The 19,118-nt window shown below is 36.8% G+C and overlaps 1 protein-coding gene across 18 annotated transcripts; it reads left to right on the top strand.

The window, feature by feature from the left end:
- Positions 1–15: 15 nt before the first annotated feature.
- Positions 16–17,111, top strand: tnnt3a (troponin T type 3a (skeletal, fast)). Of its 18 annotated transcripts, none has more exons than XM_088611598.1 (16): positions 16–155; positions 2,846–2,885; positions 3,556–3,569; positions 4,852–4,866; positions 6,283–6,312; positions 8,163–8,180; positions 8,558–8,578; positions 9,205–9,223; positions 9,700–9,745; positions 9,907–10,023; positions 11,181–11,258; positions 11,638–11,751; positions 12,099–12,208; positions 12,542–12,632; positions 13,288–13,328; positions 16,738–17,111. In XM_088611598.1, the coding sequence occupies exons 2-16, from the start codon at positions 2,866–2,868 to the stop codon at positions 16,772–16,774; spliced, it is 771 nt and encodes a 256-aa protein (XP_088467724.1). In that variant the 5' UTR covers positions 16–155; positions 2,846–2,865; the 3' UTR covers positions 16,775–17,111. The 18 variants fall into 18 exon arrangements, with proteins under 18 accessions (XP_088467724.1, XP_088467723.1, XP_088467722.1 ...); XM_088611597.1 differs by lacking the exon at positions 13,288–13,328 and adding an exon at positions 14,442–14,482 and having other exon boundaries at positions 6,280–6,312; XM_088611596.1 differs by having other exon boundaries at positions 6,280–6,312.
- The last annotated feature ends 2,007 nt before the right edge of the window (positions 17,112–19,118 follow it).

Here is a 19,118-nt window from a genome sequence, read left to right as displayed (position 1 = left end):
TCCCATGCTCATAGGGTCTCAAGGAGTTACAGCCAATAAGGACCCTCAAGAGATCAAATATCACTATAACAGGAGGACTTAATCACCTTGGGAAGTTTGCAGACCTACAGCCAGTCTCCGCCAACAGGGAGCTCACTTCTTTCAGCTTGTTGGAGGTAAGAGAAAGAGCCTGTATAGTCTGGGGGTTCTGTGCAACACATTTAGTAGGCAGGAGATAATAAAATACACGTTTTCCCAATAACCTGTAATATGCACTTGTATCTGTGACCACTCGTTTCAAAATGGGGCTGGTTCACGATGCACCTACTTTCCAATTAACAGGCCCAGAGCAAACCAATTCTCTAAGTGGCTTGTTATCATCCAAATGTGTCATCTGGAACACAAAGACAAGTTGGATTTGTGTAAATGAAAAGATTGCTTGTTATGGTTCACCACAGGAACCTATTTAGATGCAAAGTTATATTTTTGTTTTGTGAAACAAGCACCTTGGAGAGGATCCTGTTTTAACATGTCTGCGTGTTCAACGTTATGACAAGGAATTCTTTGGAATTTGCTCAATTTAACGACAATCCAAATCTGACCATTTAAATGTGTTTTGCCTGAAAATGGAGAAATATTGTTTTTGCATTAAATACATAAGAATTAGAAATGCTAGAAAGAGGAAATGACAATGTTGTTTTCTGCATGCGGTCAGTATATACAGTACATTTGGCACAATATATTCAGTCCGTATTGTAGGATATCATTTTATCTTGAGACAAGGTTTGGTGAGTACATGTTTTGTTTTATGGATGTGTGTGTAAGTTAAGGGGTAACTGAAAACAGTAAACAGATGGTATATGGTCACTGCTGGATCAAATTCTTCATGTCGTTTGTTGGACACATATATTTCCAACCCTTGGGTATGATGTTACAAGGTCACAGAACACATTCTGTAGATCAGTTTATCTGTACTGGTTCCAAAACTCCTGTCAGTATATCAGTGGTGTATTTAAGCCTAGGATTTACAAATCACTTCCTTGAACTTGTCGCTATTTTTCAGACTTTGTATCTATGTTTGCAATGACAATGAAGGCTTAGCAGAGAGCACCTGATAATACAATTATAATGACTGTAGAATAAGGGCTAATAACAATGGGGTGTATAGAATTCTCATGTGATTCAGCTACTAAATAACGTATTAATACCTTTCTTGCTATGTGTTTTGTAATAAATCCAAGGAATGCATGGGGTGAACATCTGTACAAGTATTCTTTTGGGTTATGCAGTACAATGTTCAAATGAGAAATGCCTATTAAAGTGTTCAAACAGCAGTTAAGAGTAACACTTAGTAAAATAAGTATCATTTTAAGACATTCAGATCCACGAAAACTGTATTTTTGTTTATTAGTAGTAAATAACAAATTGATATAATAATGCATGAAAACTATTTCTCATAGATTTCAAAATTCCAAAGCAATCAAAGGGTAACTTTAATCACTTCATCGGTATCTTGATTTCTTTGACATAAATGACTTATTGGTTCAATTGCACATTGATTTTTTTTCCATGTTACAATACCTTTTCCACTATCACTGGCTTTGATGAGCTCTTTTTGTGACAGTTGTGCCCTGTTGTTACACACATTTTGCTCACATCACGTTTTCAACAGAGATGTCTAGCCTCATGTAGGACAGATATTTGTTTTCAAACGTGCCGAGTGAAAGCATCGTCTCTGCTGGCTTTCACGTCTCTTCTTGCTGCGAGCAGCAGTTTCCAGATAAGGAAACGGAATGGGAATTATGAGAGCTATTCCAGCAGAAAGAACCCAAGCTGAGGGTGAGAAATATGATCCAAGGACTAATTCTGAAATACATCCACAGCTGTCTGTGGATTTGAATGCTTGTGAAGTCAGTCTCTTAGGTGCAGTCATTATATTAATTTATGAACTTTGGGTCTAAGGTAAAAGTCGTATTTTGATTATTTCCCAATACAAATTATTTCAGGTCTCCTACAAATATTCATACAAAAGGCTCATTTAACTTTTCCATACTTCATTTATATGAGCTTGGCAGGTGATATGAATTCATATGAATATTTTAACTCATATCATAAATCTGCTGGATGAGATTTAGCCAAGAAACATGTTCAGATCTGACAACACAGACCTTGATCTCTGGGTTCTTGGTGGGAGTTGCATCTCAAAGAATCATACACACATTTAAGATACTGTAAATGTAAGGAGCTGCCCCTTCTCAGGTGTCATCAAATAGGCATATAAGAGAGGGTGTTAAATTTCGATGCGAAATAATATAACTACAAGGCTGAAACCCAATGTTGGTCAAATTGACCTAGAACCATTTTACCAGCAAAAATGGTTTTACAATGCACATTAAAAGACTTTTGCCTTGAGTAGAAACAATGTCCTAATAATTGCATTTTCATTAGTGCAATCTGTGTGGCATTTTCCAAACAGGAATCTACTTTACTTGGGTATTTTAGAGTATTGATGTTAACTTGCTGGCATGGAGATACCATATCTGTGCTTTGAAGTTTTGTTGAATAACATCGTTTTCCCCGAAACAATGAAAAAACACACAATGAATACCACTCTTTTAATCTTTCAAACCCAATTAAATTAAATGTTAATCTTAATTTCCGACAATATGATTATATTGATCCTCCTTTTATTTTCTCCCCTGGGACTCACTCCGTGATGCTACAGTTATAAGCCTATCACGTTCCTCTTGAAAAAAGGAGGAGATAATTTTGGGGGTGACAGCATCCCTGTGGCTATAAATGAAGGACTGGCGAGTACAGCTCTGCTCTCTGTAGTTGAACTTTCTCTCTCTCTTGCTCTTATCAGGTGTAAGGTCCACTGTCAACATGTCTGACACAGAGGAAGTGTGAGTATGGTCTTATTTCTTTTAAAGAAGGAAAAATTATATAAAACAACAAAAATGTGTCTTTCCAATAGTCCTACCAGGATGGGTCTCCACATAAGATTCTATAACTTTGTAATATCCTAATGTAAGAAAATACATTTGCAGTCTCGCGGCCCAGCGACATAGCAAACAAGACAGTTATGAATCAACTAAATAACTAGATGTGTGCAGTAGTTAATGCAAATATAAACTCTAAATCTTGCATGTTTAATATTTTAATGACAATATTAAATCTCATGTGGACAAAGCTTCCTAAATCAATCAGGTTCTGCCTTATTTTTAATTTACCTTGGAAGCCAATTGATAAAAATGATCATATTTGTTATTTATGCACCAGGGTTGTTTTTGAAAGCAGTGTTTTTATAATGGAATGATTATGCCTCAAAACTAATTACTGGGTGAAAAAACGCATTATACCAATCGATTTATATTTTGGGTTATTTTCAAACTAGTTTGCAAGTCATGTGTGCAAACTTCAAACACTAAGCCTCCTTGAAAAACTGTTGAAATATGAATTGAAATATTAATATTGTATGCAACATTATTGATCTTATTGCACTTAGACGCTGTAATTTTAAAACTGAATAATTTTAGTATGACGCTTAACGACGTTTTGTTTTTTATTTTTCAGTGAACACGTGGAGGGTAAGTAACCATCACAAGGTCTTGAATAAAAATGAGATTTTTATACATTTAATTTAATCTTATATATCCGAAGTGAAATGTGATACTAACTATTCCCAAGTTATTTTTAAAGCCAAGGGTCATCTACAGTACTTTGTAATTGTGAACAGCCTTTGACGAACTGTAGGTTCGCTGTTTCCACCTAGTGGCACAATAAATGTAGTGCAACAATAACCTTTAGTTAATGTACTGTGTTCTATCAAATGCATATTTCCCAAAATAATTGGATCTAATTATTGTTTTATTCATCTGTTTCCTGAACAAATAAAGGTTTAAGGTGATGGACAAATATTCTTTTCGGGTTTGGCTTGACTTGAATGGGCTTGAAATCGTTTCATAGATTGCTGCTGTTTCTGAAAGAAAAGCTTTTGAGCTCATTTCAGCTTTTTTTTTAAATGGTTCTGCAGCAAATCATCAAATATGCCCTTACTTTTGCCAATGTACAGTTGCAGGTACTGAAGTAACCAGACATAAATATATACTGTGCCTCATGTGGAACTATTTAAAAAAGTACATTTATCTGTTGTTATTTTTTATTGCTAAAAGTTTTTTTTAAGAAACCACATACTTAAATTGAACAAAATTAGAGATAGCAATTACTCTGAATATTATTGATAGCTTGAAGAAAGTTGTTCATTTATGATGTACAGTATATTTTCCAGTATTGTTCTGTGTAAAGGAAGTGACGCCTATGTTTTTGAAACACCAAAAGAGCAAAAGTTACACAGAGCAGCGCATTTTAATTTGATAAAAATCAAAATGTTTTGTATTTTGTAGTTTACCTTGACTTTCAGAAACAAGGGGGCACAGTCTAAAAACGGAACCGTTTTGACAGCAGTGAAATTAGAATATATTTACATACATTCCCTGTCTGTCTTGTTCTCTTTCTGTCCTGCACCTCTACATTATGACTTCCCAAGGCTTTGCTGGTATACAGTCCTCACTGCACGCTAGCAATTCATTTCTGATTTAACGTTAAAGCTTGCAGGCGCCGTTTTCCTTTGTGGGTGTCTGTTAGTTTTATCGTTAAGGCCTTGTAGTCCCCAGGGTATGATTAAAAAAAATAGAAATAAAAGTATTTTTGTATTCTTCCAAGTGTGTTTTTTAACAGAATGTCAAGGCTTATATACAGTACGCTTAACATGCTTTTGTAAAATGTTGTATGACATTATTTGGTACATTGTGTACAGAGGTGCCGTCTTTTTAATTTTCCTATTTTGCTGCTTTTTTGCGGAAAATGAAGAATATGAAGAGGAAGGTAAAAGAACACACACCCGTGATTTCTACTTTTCCTACTGACACTAATTTGTTGCCCTTTTTTTTCTTCACCCTTAATTTTCGACGTGTTTGACAAAGCCTGCTTGTTTGTGACGCATCGTGTTCTGTCGCTGTCACGTTGGCATGTCGGGGAAAAAACGTCTTTCGTCCGGTGTTGATGTATCATCATGTGCTGCAGCGGTGTGCCAAAGGTGTACAAAAGTAAATGGCCTTTCATGTGTAATGCTGCTTTTGGAGACACACTTGATACAAAATTACGCTGACGTAATTTAAAAGAGATTTAATTAAACTCTGAAGTAAAGGGAGTTTCTCTTTCCCAAAAGATATTGTCACACAAGAAATACGTCTTGCAAATCTGGATTTAGGTTATGTGCCTTACAGCATTATTCAGGGCTGCTTTATCCGGTACAATAAGAAACAAAATTCAATGCATTATACATATTTAAAACAAATATTTGTAATAATCGAAAGTTGTTTAAGTATTAGCCCCACAGTAATTTTGCAACATTTTTTTTTGTTTTACACCATCGTTGGCTCATTAAGCACTGTTAATAGCTATACAGTAAGTTAAATTGCCCGTTTACACGCTCTTTGTGTTATACTATGTTCAGGTAATCTCAGATCTTCCTTTGTAATTTCTGCAGCATATTGACATAATTACTGAGTATCCAAGATGACCGAACAGCCCACACCACTTAAAATTCATCTGCGCTCCGCACACACACCCCAGCTCTGCTCAGCTCAAGAGAGAAATAACGTTAGGAAAATAACAGCGCTAAAACAATTGTTGTGTTTTTGGATCATAGCTGCAGTGTTCTGTCTTCCACAGGAACCTTCCCCATGACATGTTTCTTCCCAGGTTTTCGTTCCTGTGTATGTTTATTTGTGTATTTGTCGGCGTGTGTTCTAAAGTGTGTCGGATGAACAGTTGCTTGCTTTGAGATCACCTGACTCGTGACTTTTGTGTCTGTCAAACACAAGCTAGTTAAGGGTGACCACTGACTGGATGACCTTCACGCCTTCATGAAGCAACAACCACAAACTTTACAATGTTTTCTTTTCTCTCCAAAGCACATTTTTGCATGTGATGCAAGATGCAACTTTTTGACTCAAGTATCCCCAGTGCATAAGAAACTGTAATTCAATTTTTAAAATATCTTCCCTCTGTCTCTACTGACCTTGTTTCTAGTTTCTTGTTTCTTGTATCTAGTGGGTATTCACTCCCTTCTCCTTGTTGCCTGATGCATTTTCTTCCCCTGGTTGTACTTTTTGGTGAACGAGCTTTTTGATAGGTGATCGTGTTTTAAATCTAGTTCGCCCTCACACTAAAAAAAACAACCTTTCTTTAATTTTTGCTCCTGACTGCTTGCTGCATGTTCTATACCTGCTGAAGAAGCACACCACGAGGAGGTGCATGCTGATGAAGGTATGTGATCTGTATTCATTCATCCTTCCTGAGATCCACAATGAATCCATATTGTTAGAACCCATTAGCTGTACCATCCTGTCAGCTTAATGTCTCGACTCCATTCTTTGAATAATTTAAGTTCCATCGGAAGTACCTCCTCTTCATAACTGATTATGAAGAAAAAAATCAATAATATATATATATGTATTACATACAGTATGAGTCAGTTTGCCAGAGCAGCATGCCATAATGCTTTCTGCTTACTTTGAAAGACTTGCTTAGTTTTAAAGCAAATTAATCTTGCTTTCAGCGCTTTTCCTTATGATTAAGTGGCTTGCCCCTACGGTCATATTCATTCTAATAGATTCTAAGCCACAAAAGCAACCTGTCACCCACAGTTCTAAGAAGCAGCTGCTGGCATCACTTTCTTTTACCACACGAAATGTTCATTTTCAACTCCAGAAAAAGGGAGATCTATCGATGTTCTTCTGCTATTTTTTTCTTGACTAAAGGATCATTAGAAATATGGGCAGAGATTTACATCAGTGGATTATTTGTGATCCCTGGTGACGTTTACCTTCTGATTATGTGCATGTTTTGCACTGATTTAATATAATCAGCTTGAGGGACAAAAAATGCATTCTTTAAACCACATAAACATTATTTAATTTGGCTTCCAAATGTTCCAAGATTCCTTACTGTATGTATATACTGTATATTAACACACACCTGAGCCTTTTTTAGTTTCAGTGAATTGAAATTTTTCATTCACTCTGCTTTTGACCCCATTTTAAAAACTTGAGTTACAGGGCAAAGATCAAACATTAGCAGCTTCCATGGCTAATTCGGGCTTTTCCAATATAATTGTTCAGTTTCTTTTTGGAAAGCATATTTCTGTCTTTAAACTCCTTTTCAAAATGCGGGTCTGTACTGTGGCTCATAGCTGGCTGAGGGCATAATTCTATGGTCCCTGATTTTGTGCTGCAGGAGGTCTGTCAAAACCCTTAAGCCTGATTTCTTCCTGCACGTCTGGGAAACGTAACAGGGACAGGAAGCATTTCTGTCCCCTTCAGTCACTGTGGTGTCTCCATTGCTTTTCCTTTTTCAAAGACATATAACACAAGCAGTTTAAATTAAAAAATTAAATTAGAAAGAAATTTGTGACTGAACTGGGACAACCAAATCTACCAAGTAGTGGGGAATGTTATTTTTGAAAAGCATGACATTACAGTTCCAAGTTATTTGAGTAAACAATTAATTTTTCAAACGAACAGCTTTATTATTTCGTATAATTAATAATATTAATCAATTAATATGAATTGTATAAATTTATAATTATATTAATTCTATATATTTTTGAGAATTAATCAACCACAGTGATCTACATTATGTTGTGTGTATAGTGACTATGTAATGTAATACACGTTCGTTAAAAATGTTTTACCACATATTCTTAGGAATTCAAAAAGAGTAAGGAACTTGCAACTGTAATACTTTTTAAAAGTAGCCTTTTTTTATTGTACACAGTTATCTACTAAAATTCACTTTTCAAAACAAATCCAGTAACTTTATATTTACAGTAATAAATTCTAAACTAGATGGTTCTTTATTCAATCCTTTTTGGGATGTTAAAAATTCAGTTTGATGATTTGTATATGCTTGACTGAAAAATTTCTTACCAAAATGTATTTTGCTGAAACATCTCTCAGCCCCAGTTTTGCTGTCCTTTGCAGTTGTTTAGCTTGTGAACATGTGTGTTTTAAAAGCACATGTGTGTTTTAAAAACAATGTGCAAATGACTTTCCTATTGCCAATGATGTGTTTTTTTTTGCTTTCTGCTTTGATTGCTTGCTGCATGCATTATCCAGAGACCTATGAAGAGGAAGGTATGTTGACCTATTTCTGAATCTTCTAGCAATAATAAAAGAGGACTTAACACAAAATAGAGATCCTTACAAACCCACTGGTTTATGTAGCTATTGGACCGGCTCGTTGCCGAATAGGTATTTTATGCTAGAAAGCCAACATGTTTTAGGATAATTGGGAGTTAAAAAAAGTTCGAATCAGTGGCCCAGTAAAACTGATGCTGAGAAAATAAAGACCGACAGCTTCAAATCAGCAGAAGGGCTTGGTCAGTTGTCATGCAGTGAAAAGGGTGAAGGAATATGAAATGCTGTCATTGCTTCACAGTGCTTTATCACTTTGCTTATTCCTTGCTTTGCTTCTTTTCTTTTCTGGCTTCGCATGACATGCGGCACACCAGCCGAAGACGAAGAACACGATGGTATTTTGCGGCACGATAATTGTTATCCTTTGCTGCTCTGTGCTTGCGTTTCTGACAAGTGGAAGTGGGTGGGAGGGTCAAGCCAAAAGCATATGCTGTAAAATGCTGGTAGATCCATCCATACTCATCTGTATCTGTTCTGTAATACTTGTCTGAACAACGGAGCCATTTTTATTTTGTCCATGGCACAAATTACTCAATGAGACAGATGTGTTACTATATCTAATTATGACATAGTGTTTTCCTCCTGTTTTGTAGTATTTTAATTGATTACAATTTGGGTAAAAATTATATATAGAGAAATATATAAATAGAGTATATGACACCCTATGTGTGATTTGTATATTAGTATATCAAATATATATCTTGTTTTCAATTAATTTACCCAAACACATAAATTAACACTTTATCCTAATGAAAGGATACACTAGTTGTGTATTAGTTTTGTAAATGACTTGTCTTAAAGTTTGCCATTTTATTTTAAAACCATTCAGTTATCACAAAATAGCATTTACTCACTAAATGTAAGGTTTGGATGTGCAGTCTGAACATCCATGTCGTCAGTCTGTGGATTTATAACTTTGTGAAATGCTCTTGTCCCTTTTCTGTTTTTTTTTATCTAACAGAAGAGAAACCAAAGTTCAAGTAAGTAAATATATAACTTAAAATCTAGGTTTCTGGAAAAATGTTTTCCTTTAAGAAAGTACAATTTGCATTATTGACATTAATAAATGAAACAGTAAAATAGACTACATGACTGATTGCATTAACCATAAGATACTTTATCACCACATATATAGATTCATATATAATGTATAGATAAGCTGCAGTATTTCCTATAATTTAGTTTGTGCAAAACCTTTTAGCATTTCAAGGTTGTAAAGAAAATATTAATTACATTAATAAATTACCAAATATTAAAATTATTTTTTTAATGTAGAAAGTAGCAGAATTACCAATTGCCAAGGCTGTTTTTACAACATTCATTACCTTATGAGTAACATCTATAAAGCCTGATTCTCCTTAACTCTCAGCAATTGTGTTATATTTGTGTTATTATATTTATTATAATTGTGTTGTATTTGACCAAACTCAACTGAACTCTTATCAATACTTCTCAGACCTACTGCCCCTAAGATCCCTGAGGGGGAGAAGGTGGACTTTGATGTGAGTAAATTTAAATGTTTTCATTTTTTATGTGTGGCTTTTTCATCATCTGTAGAATACATTGCCCATGAATGCATTTAGCTGAATTTATGTTACCCAAATGTGTGCATGAGCCATGGAGATATGCAGTATCTAATCACATGTGTCTCACTCTCTCATAGGACATCCAGAAGAAGCGTCAGAACAAGGACCTTATGGAGCTGCAGGGTCTGATTGATGCTCACTTTGAGCACAGGAAGAAGGAAGAGGAGGAGCTTATTGCCTTGAAGGAGAGAATTGTGAGTAACTCAGATGTCCAGTGCCGTATAAATGTTTTTGTTATGACTCTGCCTAGTTTGTGTTCCATTTCGCCCACTTCCCTCATGTTTTAGTTTGATTTAGTTTGCCATTCTGGTTGTGGAAGACTCCTGCATCTGCAGGTTTTCCTTCCAGCTGAGCTTAATTATGGAGGCTGACTAATTTCTACTGATTCTGATTCTACTGAGTTTCTACTGAGTTTCTGGGAATAAAAACCTCTGTAGTGTATTTTCTGAGACCAAAAACTCTGTATAGAAAAGGTGAAAAGGGTATAATTATGTATGGAGCACCTTTAAAAAGTTGAGTTGGAGGAACTGATTAAAAGCTCCTTTGGAAGGAAAAGCAGAAAGCACAGGGTCTCTCCAGGACTTGGACTTGCACTCCTGGTTTAGAAGACAGCGGTTGCCTTAGCCATGTGAACAGACAATCTGAATCAATCACTGTATTCAGACGTTCAGGTGAAATTTCAGTTCTGGCACAAGAAAGGGGGAAATAAGTCTGGCATTATACGAATAATAAGCTTCATGCAAAAGGGGCAAAATGGGGAAACAGTGTTCATATATCAAAACATTGTGCAGATTCATAGAATAAGTTTGCCGTAGTTATAAACAAGCTAGTCATACATATACTCATTAACAAGGATTCCAATATACAGTACAGTACATATAGCGAGTGCAAAAAACTGTAGGAAGAAACCTAGACAGAGAAACCTAGACAAAATGAACATTGAAATGAGAGCTTGGTGGCTAGACAAAAAGTCATTTAATAAAGATAAAATTACATACTTCAAAACTAAATTGAGTGATTACTCTTATGTACAGTACAAAGTTTAAACAGACTAATAAATGCATGTTCTCTGCTTATAGGTGCCTACAAGACACAGGTGGTCAGGAGACCGGGTCATTTCTCTTATTCACACATCTGTCAGTCAGACAACAAATGCAGTCCTTTAATCAGGCAGACACGGGCATATACATTTCTCTTCTAACTACCTTTGACAATACAAAATGCTTAAAAATGAACATGAACTTTTCTTTCCTATGTTGAATGTATGTTTCAGTCTAGTAAATATCACTGTAATAATCAGAGGCCTCACAGTTCTACATCACATCACCCTGCTGTGTTTCTTTTCAAACAGGAGAAGCGCAGAACAGAGAGAGCCGAACAACAGAGAGAAAGAGCTGAGAAGGATAAAGAGCGCCAGGCGAGACGAGAGGTGAATGTCAAGCCTATAGGAATCACTTATGACATAGGAAACCGATATGGGCTGCTGCATTATCCCTATCATTACAAATTAACAGCAACTTGCACATCTATTGTATAATACAGTGCCTTGCACAAATCAGGCAGTGCCTTTTATAATGATACAATGATGATGTATTAATTCCAGTGATGTCTTCTTGTGTTGTATTCCTAATGCTCTATACGCACGTATTCAAAGTGAATGCTGAAGTTTGCAGCCAATCATGCACATACTGATGTCATCTTGCATAGAGCGCCATGTCCAAAACCTGAGAATGAACTGACGAGGGGATCCTGACCTTCCTGCGGCCTGTTTGACCGAACTGTGCATGTGTGTGTGCTTTGTCCCACAGGAGGAGAGGCTCAGGAAAGAGGAGGAAGATCAGAAGAAGAGGGCTGAAGAGGATGCCAAGAAGAAGAAGGCCCTCACCAACATGGGCTCTCAGTACAGCAGCTACCTTGCTAAGGTAAGAGTTCCCGCACGCTGCACAGAGACTGAGCATGCCATCAGTGGGCCTCAGTGTTACTGGAGACGAGTGTCAGGGTTGAACTAGATAACAACAATACAGTACAGTATGTGCAGCTATTTTTTTCCCCATGACATTATAATCTTTAGTGACTTTAAAATCATTGGTCTTCATTGTTTCATTAGCAGTTTCACAAGGAAACAGGATATCTCTGACTAGAACCGTTCTATTACAGTTTGGCACACATGGGTTTCTTGTTTTACAAATGTTTCTGTGCCATGTGTATTGGCTGGCGGTTACATCGTTTGTGGTAGCGTCATCGACCTTTACTGTTCTTGGAAATTTAGGCTGATCAGAAGAGAGGCAAAAAGCAGACCGAGAGAGAAAAGAAGAAGAAGATCCTGGCAGACAGACGCAAGCCTCTGAACATTGACCATCTGAGTGAGGACAAGCTGAGGTAGGAATCGCTAAATTGATCAAACAGATTTGCAAATATGGAAAATTCACAAAGGCATGGTTTACATTGTTTGTTTACCCCATGTCAAATGTCCTGGATTTTAGTGATTAATATAAAACTTGAGCATTTCTGTTTATTTTCCTATTCATTTCTTTAGTGAAAGTGACTTCTACTTAAGAAGAGAAATCATAATAAAATCAAGCAACAGCTGCATAAGCAGAGGAATGGCATGGAAAACAACAGGTTTTCCAGGCACACGTTCCTTGTAAAGAGCATTCTTGGAGCTGTATGAAACCAGACTGGCTCATTCCTATGGCTGTATTTCTGCTACAGAGAGAAAGCTAAGGAGCTGTGGGACTGGATGCACTCCCTGGAGTCTGAGAAATTTGACTTCACGGAGAAGCTGAAGAGACAGAAGTATGAGGTGAGTGTTTCTGATTTCCAGAGCTCTAACACTCCTGAAGGAAAAGGCAAATGTGACTTTCTTTTTTCATGACCTTTCTACACGTGGTTTACTGTATGAAGACAAACCTGAAGTTTGCTTTTCTTTCCCCAGCTTCTTTCAGCTTTTTAATGTAGCGCCTGGATGATTTCAGAAGTCTGTGCTTTTAAAGCAAATTAAAATTTGAAATTCCATAATGAAGAAAGAAGATCCGTGGGTACCGAAGGCAGATAACTATTAGTAGCAACAAACTATGCCACCCCAGTCTTAGAGGCTCTGAGGTTTTAAAACCTCTACAATAATATTAGTAGCATCAGTGGTGCAACGGTTTTTACTTACGGTCTGTTATGTTCGTTTCATGGAGATTGCTGGAGATTGGTGGAGCTATAGGACAAGGAACATGTTCATGGTAATTTTGCAGTGTAATACATTGGCAAGACCGTGGTTAACTAAAAAGATGTAATTTCATACCTTTAAAAAAAGAGAGTTGACTGAAGAACAACTAATTACCTAATTAATTGCAACGCAACTCACAAATTAGGTGCTAATTTATGCCGAGAGCCAAAATAAAATAGAATGTTGTGGGGACACAAACCAGTGTTGTGGTGAAAACCAGTTTTGCTTTAATCTCCCTCAGGTGGTAACACTACGTAAGAGGGTGGAAGAGCTGAGTAAATTGTAAGTACAGAGTGCCTGTGACAAAGCTTCCAGGCTCAGCCAGCAACGCATGGTCTGCCTGCATGGGCCTCTTCAAGGTGACCATGGAACTGGGGCATTAGGTCAGTGTTCACCAAGAGGTCTTTCAAGGATCATGCAACTGAAGCCTGGATAAGAAATTCACCCCGTTTGTCCCACAGACATCAACATCTAAAATGAAAGGGGTGAAAGACAATGCTCTTCCGATTGTATAAACACTTCCCATATAAAAAGTATTCCAATGTCTGAATTTTCTTTGTTCTTCAAAGTAGCAGACCAGGTTCCTGCATATTCAGACATGAGGTTTTAAACTTCAAGACCCCGGCTTATAGGATAACAGTGCAAATTCTGTACTACCACTTCCATTTCTCCTCTTCTCTCCTTCGATCCCATCCTTATAATAGACCTCTGAACCTCTTGCCCCATGTATATAAGGTTTAGGCACAGGTCCTCCTACGGTAAGTGTGCTCTTTGATTAGCCACGGGGTCGGACTAAAATTTTTTCCCCCCTTCCTCTAGCATTAAGGAGGCTCCACAGGAAGCTGTAAGTAACTGGATTCTCATGTTCCAGGTGTTTTATTTTAAGAGGTGGAAAACATCTGCCTAATAAACCCTCTGGACATTTAGAAATTTAGAAACTGGCTAAAAAGAGAGACCACTAATAGCTGTGATCTTCCTTTTTATTTTTTAGTAATAATACAAAGCTCACTGTAAGGAGTACTACAGCCAAAGACACTTTTTGGACATTTCTGAGTCTTTTTTTATATGGATTTCTTATACTTTTTTAATATTCATAAGAAACAAGGCAATTGGGTCTAAATCATCACTGACTCTAATTTTGCACTTAACTGCTGTATCTGGTTAATTTTAAGTTAGGTATCAATAATAATGAGAAACTAACAAGTTTAATCTCGAACATACATTGTGCTTAGGGCTGGGCACTTGTTTTCCACCTCAACTTGCAGGATGTACTCTGTGGAAAGTGGTCTTCAGAAAGGACATGGTTTCTGCTGTGACAAGGTAACGTTCCTTGGCCCAGCCCACACATGGAGCCAAGCTTTCTCCTGAATAAATGCAATCGTATGTTGTTTTCAGGTCATCTCACTCAGAAACCGAATTGATGAGCTGGAGAAACAGTAAGTAGAGCCTCCCCATTCCATTCAGTTTCATCTGACAGCATCATGGGACTCCGGTTCATTTCTAACAGATCTTCGTCATCCCAACGTACATGAAACAAACACACAGCTTTTTTCACAAAGCTGCTTTTGGTCTTTGATGAAACATGCCATTAACTCTGTTTGCCTTCAGCATAATAAGGAAGTCAATGCAAAATCCTTCAGTGCTGAATTAGCATCTGGATTATTAGAGATAAGAGTTTGAATAAGCATACTGCATATCACGACCAATAAAACATATTTTAAGACTACAAAGACTAAATTACCAATGCAGATTTAGGAAGACTGTACAGAAGAATCGGAATTGTACTCTTTTGTAACTCACAGTACAACAGAGATCACATTACAATCATACACAATGTAGTAGCCCATGTTTTTTGTTATGATGTCTTGTGGTTTTGTGTTTGCCGCAGTGTTTTCACGGATACAGTCAAAGAAAATGCATACAGCAATGTATCTGGGAAATTGCCTGTAATATCACTGTCTATTATTTGTAAGCTTGTGTGAAACAAAATGTCTATGTATGCAAAGCTCTTAAAATCTTAAATGAGGAAATGTGGTATTCCAATTTCAATACTTGGACATCTAGAACAAAAATGTGTAATTAAAAAAACTGCTGTCTTTTATCAAGTTATAAATTGTTATCCACAATCCTGCATTATGAATTCCCCTATCTACTGGACATAAATGCATTTTCTTTGCCATCTCCGGTGCCTCTGTTAGTGTTAAGTGTTTGACTGCTTCTACAAGGGATTTCAAGAAGGTATGTGATCAGTAGCCAAGTTGCGTGTTGCGAATATTCTTTCTTCATAGTAGAAAAACATTGCATGAATCTCCATCACAATAAACTGCTTAACATTAAGCAGTCTATTCAACAGGTCAGTGGCAGATCCATGCAACAATTTGTTTTGGTGTATTTAATAGCCCTTTCTGTAAAACAAAAAGTAAGTACTGCATGGTTTGAGATAAAGAAGCATGCTTACTTTTATGATTTTCTGTTCCTTTCATACCTCAGTGGTTGCAAGCATGTTGTATGAGACTTCACTATGTCTTTAAAGCAGTAAATCATTATCAAATCTGTACGTATTTCTTATGTGAAGCATTGATCATTTAATTCAACTTTATTTGTCATTATACTTACACAGGTGCATAGTTTAGTGAAAAGTGTTTCTCATTAGTCACTCAGGTGCAGTATATAAATAGAACAGAAGATAAGACAATAGACAGTACCACAATAACAATAACCGTGTAATAACATAACATGTAATCAAAGCTGTAATCAATACTGTACCTTACAAAAGTAATAGATCAATCAAGCCATAGGGAGAATGGAGTAAAGCAGCAAAAATACAAAAAAAAAGAAAAAAAATATGCATTAATTTTACCATGTGAAAAGTATTCAATGAATTTGCATCGCTTTAACTAAATAAGAAAATGTTTGGATCACAAGCTAAGCAGATCTCATTTATATATGTCTTATGAATTGGTAATGGCCACATACTGTACAGTATATCATCGCTTAAAAGGTGTACTAGCAAACAAAAAGTACACCTTGCATTGTGCTTCCATAATAAATTATACATTTAGATTTTCTGTGGTGATACTAGAGGCTGTCTTGTATGTATTATTTACTTTTACAGGCATATTCTATTATTTTCAGACCTTTCTAGACTCACACAGCTGTGCAAAGGTCTTTTTCACTGGTCTATTTTTCACCCACATCTTTATTTCTTTGTTTAGTTCCAAGGTATCCATTAATCTTTCTAGATCTATATTTTGTAGTACAAAAGGTAACCCTTTAGATTTATGGATGTGAAGATAGGAGCAAATCACGTAATAACAATCTAAACTCTTTTTTAATTGTAGAAAACTAGTGGTGGCTTTGAGCAAATTGCTGATGTTCATGATATACATTTATCACTGCAGAATATTTTCTGTTTATAGTACAAGACCGGTGGAGCGGGTTATGTTTTTATCACATGAATGGCAGATGTTTCATTCAGAAGAAAAATAAAATGACAGCAAATCTTGTGAAGGTTTTAAAGGAATCAGACCTTACTCTATCCCTTATAAATGAGATCAAAAGCCAGAGATCAAAGGAAGTCTAGAGCTTAGTGTGCCACACCTCTGTTTCTCGGGAGCGAATCCTGTCTGTCAGCAGTGGGGACAGGAAAATTAAAGTGCTTTTCTCTCTCGCCTTCCTTGTCGTATTACAGCAGCAAGAAGGGTGCTGCTGTTCGTCGCAGGAAGTAAGCAGCCCAACCAGCAGCATTCAATCCCAGACTGCACCCACCCCACTGCTTGGAGCTTGGACTACTTCAGTAGAGGACACCTGCCTGCCGAAGCAATCCAGATTTCAACTAGAACAATGGCATGGCAACAGCTCACACTCTTGTCTTACTCTCTGTTTGGTGTTGTGACAGGTCCAGCAGAACCATTATTTCTTCTCTTAGAATAGCTGCCATTGTACCTTCCCATCCTGGACTGGCATGGTTCTCATTTTTGTAAATAAAAGCGTAACTGTTCCACATTACTGTCTGTAGCCCTATGATTGTTTGCATCTCAATAAAAAAAAAACAGTCAATCGAAAGCTCTGTTGTTTTGCTAAGAAGGAAATTAATAAGTGGAGAAGATCAGATCCTGGTGGCAACCTGGAAGAAGCCCAAGATATTATTCGTTAAAAGAATGAAATGGTCAGGTGGGCATCACATTCTATGAAATACTGAAATTAGCTGGAAATAAAGCTACTATGCTATCATGTATACATGTAAACACCAGAAACAAACAAGCAGGTGTTTTGATATACATTTTTAAAGATAAAATAACTTAGCTCGTTTCGTCTCAAAGGATCCGTGCTTGCGTGAGTTTGATCAGGGGGCTCCGGTTTCCTCCCACGGTCCAAAGACATACTGGTAGATTAGCTGGCTTCTGTGCACACCGGCCCTGTGCCCTGTGCCCTGTGTGTGTACGTGTCTGTTTGTGGCCTGCGATGGATAGTAACTTGCCGAGACTGGATCCGGATCCTCCCGGAGTAGCGCTTTTTGTGCTGGAGATGGACCGTGTTTTAAAAATGTTGGAGAAGCAAAAGGAAAGAAATTATTCTAAAAAAAATAACGGTTTTTTATTCATTTAATGGTTCGTTATTACGGAGCGCTTAAGGGGACAAGGTGTAATTTCTTTTTTTGAAACATTTCCTATGCATACACCAGTTCAGATTCTATTTCCATGTATTGCTTTTGATTTTTAAATCTTTAATCTGAAGGATTAAACTTCTATTTGGAACCTTGTCAAACGTCCATGGAAATATATCATGTCGTGACACCTACTATAAAAGAACTAAAGGGATACTCTGCCCAGACACCAGCTAGGGTATACAACATTTACATGAATTTAATCGTTCATGTAGTTTTAAATTGTCTTTAGAATAATTCCAGGTATTTTGTATAATAAATAAAAAACATTAACATTTTAACCCCCCAGAATTCACGTCATACACCCTAAACTCTCCTGCGAATTTGATACTTTATTTTTTCACCGTCATTCGAAAAGATAAACAAGTCATGTGCAGTCACAAAAAAAGGCTCGAAAAGCGCTTTACAAAGGCGTCTCGGTAGCATTAATGCTTGAAAAGCGAGCAAACGGGGGGAACAGCCTAGTCTCGGAACTGAAACGTGTAGCTGTAGCTGAATCCACAGCTGTCATTCAGGAGCCGAGCCCGCTTCCAGAGTGACCTTCCTCAGCGGACACGCCCCGTCCACCTGTTCCACAGGTGCGCCCGGCAAGATGGCGGCGGGGCGAGTTTCTGCGGCTTTAGGTGCGTTTGCGTTTTATTTCTATTTTTCTTATTTTAAATGCAAAAAATAAAATCTAAGTTCCAGGAAAGCAAGACAGACAAAATGCACTGTCGTTGCTACTTTTGTTAATAATATCTGTTTTCGGTTTAATTTGTGTTTTAGGACGCCGAAATTAATGTTGTGTCCGTTTGTTCGTGCTCTCTGAAGTTTTAAAGATCTGCATTAAGCGTTTTTATACTATCTTTCATTTAAGTATGTTTTTTTAACATATTGTATCTCAATGTCCTTTAACGAAAAAAAGCTGTAGTTTACCTTCAAACATTTGCGTTATAAAGTCAATAGATGTTTAATTTCTCCCTTTCGGATTCAGGTTATCAACGCTTTCCGCTCCGAAATTATAAAATATTGTCTAAATTAAATTGATTAATTCGTAAGTTTTTTATGTCTCCAGGTGGCACTACGAATTTAAGAATGGGCCCCCAGTTATGAAAAGGGGTTTCTTCCTGGTTAAGTTATATTGCCTTCCGCTATTCTATTTATATTTGTGTAACACGATAAGACAACACGTCTTTCCCAGCATTTTAACACCAGAACACCAGGATTTATGCAAACTATATAACTTATTTTCGTTGTTCTTTTGTTGAAAGAAACAGAAAATTCTAAGGCGCTGGTTCTTTTATTCATATATTGGGTAAAGATGGGGGAAAATAACAATTGTAACGATGGTGTTCAAAGCAGGGAGTTAAATTGTATATGGTACGTGCTCTTACATTTATAGGTAGCATTGAATTTCTATGTGGCTG

The sequence above is a fragment of the Lepisosteus platostomus genome, chromosome 18 (assembly GCF_059453375.1).
Source record: "Lepisosteus platostomus isolate fLepPlt1 chromosome 18, fLepPlt1.hap1, whole genome shotgun sequence".
NCBI lineage: Eukaryota > Metazoa > Chordata > Actinopteri > Semionotiformes > Lepisosteidae > Lepisosteus > Lepisosteus platostomus.
The sequence above is the reverse complement of the archived record's forward strand: the minus strand, read 5'-3'. Positions and strand labels throughout refer to the sequence as shown.

Coding starts and splice junctions, on each gene's coding strand:
- tnnt3a (XM_088611597.1), top strand. CDS start 2,866: ATGTCTGACACAGAGGAAGT. Junction 10,024..11,180: donor TTGCCTTGAAGGAGAGAATT/GTGAGTAACTCA, acceptor CTTTTCAAACAG/GAGAAGCGCAGAACAGAGAG. Junction 11,752..12,098: donor ACAGCAGCTACCTTGCTAAG/GTAAGAGTTCCC, acceptor TTGGAAATTTAG/GCTGATCAGAAGAGAGGCAA.